General features: G+C 28.0%; 1 protein-coding gene across 8 annotated transcripts in view; it reads right to left on the reverse strand.

Moving 5' to 3' along the window:
* The window catches only part of Msp300 (Muscle-specific protein 300 kDa), a 186,188-nt gene that overhangs the window by 30,151 nt on the left and 149,244 nt on the right, over positions 1-6,793 (reverse strand). For all 8 annotated transcript variants that reach the window (XM_070107521.1, XM_070107523.1, XM_070107524.1 and 5 more), the window contains 2 exons: positions 2,135-2,242; positions 37-201 (listed from right to left, as the gene is read on the reverse strand). In XM_070107521.1, coding sequence (XP_069963622.1) covers positions 37-201; positions 2,135-2,242 — 273 coding nt within the window. The remainder of the gene's footprint in view (positions 1-36; positions 202-2,134; positions 2,243-6,793) is intronic.

The following is a 6,793-nucleotide window of genomic DNA, read 5'->3' on the forward strand; positions in this document are numbered from 1 at the left end:
TGTTTGCGTTTCTATAAAATAAAATAATAAATTTACCGCTATCATGGAAATGCCTTGCTGTGTGCGACGCAATAACAGATCAATACGATCTTTGATCTCGTTGAGTATACGCTCAGTTCCAGGATCCGTTGGTAGTGTATGTCCGATTTCTTGTAGACGTGTTGCTTCCTTTTCTTGGTACTCCAGATTCTCTTGGATTAGCTGCACGAAATAGTTATTGTTATTATAGACAAATTGTGTATTTAGAAGTGCGTGTATATTATAATCCACCATTATATAAGTATAGCTAGCTTGAAAAGTAGAATTAACATTAAGATAGTTTAATTTAAATGTTCAGGCCAATTTATTTAGCAGATTCATTGAAAAATATATTTAATATTATAATTTATATATAAATATAATATATTTATTTGTGGTTTGTAAAATCTTTTACACCTGTGTACTCGTGTATTGTAAGCCAGCTAAGTTTTCTACTACAAATACCTACAACACTAAAAACATACTACAAAGCTAAGCTCGTAAAAAATAAAAAAAAAACAATGTATATTTTTACTTATTATAATATAATATATCTGAGTGTATAATTATTATTTCTAGCTATGTACAGTGGTCAACAAAAGTCTACGTAAAGCAGATTTCTCTATTGTCTCGCGAGTCCCAGAGTATTCGGTGAATATGTAAAAGCAAAGTCTAGTTATACCCTAAACAAGGTATATTAAGTTTTACACGAAGTTTGTAACACATAGAAGGATACGTCGGAGACCATATAATATATATACCTATATACAAGAACAGCATCACGCGCTTTGTCGATTTGGTCATGTCTCTTTCTGCCCGTCTGTATGTATATACGCAACTAGTAACTCAGTTTTTGAGATATCGATATGAAGTCTTTCACACATCCTTATTTCCTCAAAAAGCTGCACATTGGAGGAAATCGCCGTTATCAGACCACTACAGCATATAGCTGTCATACAAACTGAACGAACAGAACCAAGTGCTGGTATGGGTAACTTTTTCTTTTGAGGAGATATAATCATGAAATTTCGCATGGTTTATTTTTTAAGGCAATGGTGCAAATAGCGAAGAAATTGTTCAGATCGCATCACTATAGCATATAGCTGCCATAAAAACTGACCGTTCACAGTTCTTATATGGAATCTTTTGTATTTGTATTTGTATTTGTAAAGGGTATTATAGCTTCGGTGCAACCGAAGTTAACGTTTATGCTTGTTTTAATTACAGTTTTACTAGTAAATTACAGTAGAAAGAAACCTACTCAAATACTTACTAAAAAAATATTTAAAAAAAAAGAAGAAATTTGGAGCTTGCAAAAGAAATATTGCTAGCACAACTCTGATATTCTAGCAACAAAAATTTTTTTTATATGTCTTCTCCACAAGTTTCTTACTCTTCGTTGGTAAAAAGTTAGCATGGTACACTATTTCCCTGCATATTTTTTAGTACCAATACTTTTAAATTGTATTAAAACACAATTTATATGTTACGGCCGAAAATTCAGTTTACCACGAAATGTGAATAATTTCTTCATTTTAATAAAAAAAAAATATAAATAAATTAAAAAAATTATAATAAATAATAAATAAAATGTGCGATATATGAATGATGCGGTTGTGTTACTGATTTTTTGCGACACACGCCAGCATTCATTTAATCGGGTTTGATTCATTCTTAGAATGCGTAAGTATTTGTTAGGTACATAATTTGTGGTTGTAAAGAAAACTGCTTTTCATAATATTAAATTAATTAAATAATTAGTATATTGCGCTAGAACATAATATTTATATGTTGGTGGTGGGATGTGTATGCATTAAGTGTCATTTACCATAACTTATAAATTATATATAATATATATAGTATATACATACAGACATAATAGCAAATGCAAAGCAATATTTGTAAATCGTTGCAGCTCGTACACGGCGTATACGCAACTTTTACTTACAGTTATATATACACACATTTATGTGTATACACACACGCATATACATATATATACACATACCTTTATAATATTATATTAATATATATGTATACAATATATATGTATTTATATACACATATTTACACATGCATGTATGTCGCTTTTCTTTGCATTTGTCCACACACATACCTTCAATCCTTGCAGCATGCCATCCAAACTAGCGCTCGGCAAATTACCAATGCCATCTTCGACCGTCGATAGGGATTGCAGTAAATCTTCGATATCGTGCGTTAAGTCCTATAACATTCGTATTAATTGTGTGAGTTAAATTTTTTAAGTGAATTAATAAAAATTGAGATTTAAGTTGGATTTGCAGTAAACATAAACAAAAGTAAACCAGAAATGAAAACAATGCAGAAGAGAACAAGAAAACGATAAACAGTAAAATGAGCCAAGAAGGGGTAGCATTTTTTTATTATATTATTATTTGTTTTTTTTTTTTTGCTTCTTATGCAGTGAACCCAAAATTGTGCGTAAAATAGTTATGAAACAGAACAAGAAACAGTTGAGAGCTGAAATTTTCACAGCAAATAAATGTGAAAGGCTTTTGCTTCAATACAAAAGTAGGCGAAAATATATGTACAAGGTGAGATAGGTACAAAGACATAAAGCATTTGGTTTTTTTTTTTTTTTTTTTTGTTGGCTTACAGAGTTAAGTTATGCTATGAATGCAGTGGATGCAATGCCCTAACTAAATAAATAAGTTAATGGCATTTAAATGTATCTATATACAAGGGATGTAGGCTTCATGGGGAACATATACAAATTACAGATTTTGTAAAAGTTTAGAATTTTTTGATGCAAGAAAATATAATTTTTTTTCCTTGATTCATGAGAAATACATTTTAACATGCACGATTTATAACCGATTTCACCAAAGCAATTTAAGTGAAAAAATTTCATGAAATTGCTGCTGATTTCGGCTGTTATAATAGATGAAATGAGACACTTATATGTATTTACAGCGATGAAAGCATGCAACAGAAATAGCTTAAGTATGCAGATTATACCAATAAGCAGTTAAGTCACTTATAATTATGTGTTAAGTAAAAAATTTAATTATAATAAATTTTATAGTTAGCTTGTTAAGCAGAACAGAAAATACAATAAAATAAAAATAAAAAATATTTTAAAAATTATATAAAAAGATACGAAAAAACTATTAAAATATTAAAAAAAAATTAAATAATAATAAAAAAATGTCTTTTCGTACTATTTTTCAAAAAAACTTTTTTTTTTGCTTTTTCGTACTTTTTTCAGATTCTTAAGTGCTCTATATGGATTATGTTCACAAGATGTTAATGACTACTTAAGATATGTATATAACTTTTATTTATAAAAAATATTTCCAAGTTTCATTGCTGAACTAAGAAATATTTGCTACAATATTGCAAAAAAAATTTTTTAGAAAATCTTTTTTTAGAAAAAAAATTTTTTGAAAACAAGAAATTTGAGTAAAAAAGAATTGTTTGAAAATACATTTTTGGAAAAAAAAATTTGAGTATAAAAAATTTGGAATAAATATTTTTTGAAAAACTCACAGCTACTGTTCGAACTTTTGTATTAAGAGAATAAAATAATAAAAAATACTTTTTGGAAAACCTACAAAAAAAAAATAGTTTTTTTGGAAACCCCACAAAAACAATTTTGGAAAAAAATTAGATCCAAACAAACTCGGCTTTTAAAAAAAATATGTAATTGTGTTGGAAAATAGCTTTTTAAGTGCATATAAATAATATAAAAATATAAAAAAATTTAAAAAAAAATTTTCCAGTGATATGTGTATCTCAAATTTTGCATAAGTTTATATTTTTTGTAAAAACTAAAATTTTTTAATTATTTCGTTCAGAGAATTGATTTATTGCAACTATTTCTGTATTAAATAAAAAAAATTAAATTAAACAAGAATTTCAATCAATAATTCTTAAAGTAATATTCACTACAAAACTTTTTGCTCAAAAAACAATTTATAATTCGGAGTGCATTTTTCAGGTTCTAAAAATAACCAAATGATGCTTGAAAAAAAAACTTTATATGGCAAGCTGAAGTACAAACCAAGTACAATTAATTAGAGTATATGTACCATACACATATATTCAAATTTTTGGAAATTTTTCAGCTCTGATACGTTGTATACAAATATGTGTGTATGTTTATAATATAATGTACATATATATATAATAAACAAATTTTAAAATTGTTCCTTATGTGTTTTATTAATAAATATTGTTCCGAACATGCTCAAATTTACTAATATTTTCGAAAAAAATCGATTACTATATTAATTTTTCAAATTTTTTTTAATAATATATTTTTTAACAATTTATTTTTCATTGTTTATTTAATTTGTTTTCAATCTAATTTGTATCTACACACACAAAAAATATTTATCATGACATTATTTAAATATTTCTTAACAACTGCTTGCTCATAAATCACCTTTTTCACTAGAAAAAGTCTGCTTGAAGGTCTAAAGTTCAATCCACAATTTTAATCCAAAAAACCACAAAAATATTAAAAATGGCAACTCGCCTGGCATTGCACCAAAGTTGCACTGAGCCTCACACAAAAATAAAGCGCCACAAGCATATGCACTCAAATACTCCAGATGCTATTTCCGTAAATAACACTTGCCTCCAAAAGCCAAAGAAGACGGTTTTTTGCACGTTTTCACGATTGATTTTCAATTACTTCTGCATCAAATTTGCAGTGACACGCACATTTTTCAACTAATGCAAGTCCAAGCACTTTTTACTATTTTCAGTATTTATTTTTTTTTTTACTTTTTTCTAAATGTTTTACTAAATTCCTTTCCACTTCAATTCACACCACTGCTGAGCACTTATGTACATAGGTGCAATATGAGTCGTTTGCTTGCCGCTTGTCGGCACACGCGTTCAATGCTGGCCGAGTGTTACTGCGAAACTGGCGAGCGCATTCCAAGCGCAAATCTATTTTCGATGCGCGCAATGCAAAAGCCGCCGCTATGAGCGAATTAAACGCAGTCATGCCGGCCGGCTAGGCCGTGCACTCGCTGAGGGGGATATGTTGCGGCAGCGGCGAACTGCAGCTGTGTACAAGAACTTGCAAGACAAAAAAAGAAATAATAAAAAATAAAAATAACGAGATATCAGCGCATACATATATGTATGTATATAAGTGTGTAATATAGAAATTTTACACGCGCCGCATTCCATTTAATACAAGTAGTAGTAGTAGTAGTCCATTTTGAACTAGCAGTTCGCAGCATGACTAAGTGGTGGGTGGGTATTTCAAGACATGTTGTTGTTGTTATGAAATGGCTGTATTTCCAGATATGAGCACATACTTATGCCTACCACATATTAGTTGAAGTAAGTGCGGTCTAGCATTATATGAAATCATATTTACATGTACTAGTTCTCCGTTTTTCCGGGGATTATACGATTTACTGCCGACTTAATGCTTATAATAGACACATACGAGTAGTACACACACACAAATACTTGCGTATCTTACGTGAGTTTAAGAAAATGTCAGTGCATTTTTTTTTTGTTTTTGCTGTTTTTTTATTTTTTTTGTTTGATGACGCCTTTGTCTGTGGTTGTGCCTGTGTTTGTGGAGTGCATTGTGGACTGCTGAGGCATTGTGCCTAATTAAGTGGATGATTTGATTTAAGTAATTTAACGGAAGTGGCAAAGAGTAAAATTGCATTTATGAGCAATAAAATATTGCATTGTTATTGCACTCTCCGCGCGCTTTATTATTTTGAGGGTCAGTCTGATTTGCAAACTAAGATGCACTAATTAATTACTATAATAAAGTGTGGAACGATTTTCGAAATTTTATAACCTAATTTTCTGCTAAAATTAAAACAAACACAAAAACAATAAATGAAACTTATTCTAATACGATTTGGAAAGAATTTTATATAAAAAAAAATTATTATAAAGTTAAAGCTCTTTTTTTTTAAATTAATTAAATTAAGCTGCTTCTAATTCGATTCGAAAAAATTATTATCATAAAAAAAATTATAAAAAAAATCAAAGCTTGTTTTTGAAAGTTAACTAAATTAAGCTGATTCTAACACGATTTGAAAGAAAATTTTGTATTAAAAAAATTTGGTTATAAAAAAATCAAATAGAATTTTATATTACCCAAAAAATTATTATAAAAAAATTAAACCTGTTTTTTTTTAATTTAATTAAATTAAGGTGATTTCAATTCGATAACTCAAAAATAATTTTATAATAAAAAAAATGTATTTAAAAAAAATTAAATTAAAGCTTTTTTTCAAATCTAATTAAACAGCATTATTTTAGCCACTTGTTGTTGGCATATATTTTATTTAAAAACTGTAGAGATTTTTAATCAATTCTGGTAGTAAATATAAAAGAACTAAATAAAGGAATTTCAAGTCAACTTTTAGTGTAAAAAGATGGTTTTCAATAAAAGTGCTCAATTATTATTATTTCTTTTGAGCTATTAAGTAGAGGAAGTCATATAATTTTAACAACATTTGTATCAAAATTTTTATCATACGATTTCTTTTTTTAAAGCTGATATTTTTTCTACTGGCAACCTAAACATAAGCTAATGGATATTACAAAATTTCTTTTTAAGCCAGAAAATACCCAAATTAATATATTCCTACTATCACACAAAAAAAAAATTGCATACTAGAGCTAATATTTCGTGACTTTTAAAAATGTTTAAGATTCCACGCGATATAATGAAAATTTATTAAAATTCAATTTAGCAATATTTTCATGTGTTTTCTAGAAAAAAAAGTAAATACCCATGCAAGAA

This window comes from Bactrocera oleae, chromosome 3 (genome assembly GCF_042242935.1).
Source record: "Bactrocera oleae isolate idBacOlea1 chromosome 3, idBacOlea1, whole genome shotgun sequence".
Taxonomy (NCBI): Eukaryota; Metazoa; Arthropoda; class Insecta; order Diptera; family Tephritidae; genus Bactrocera; species Bactrocera oleae.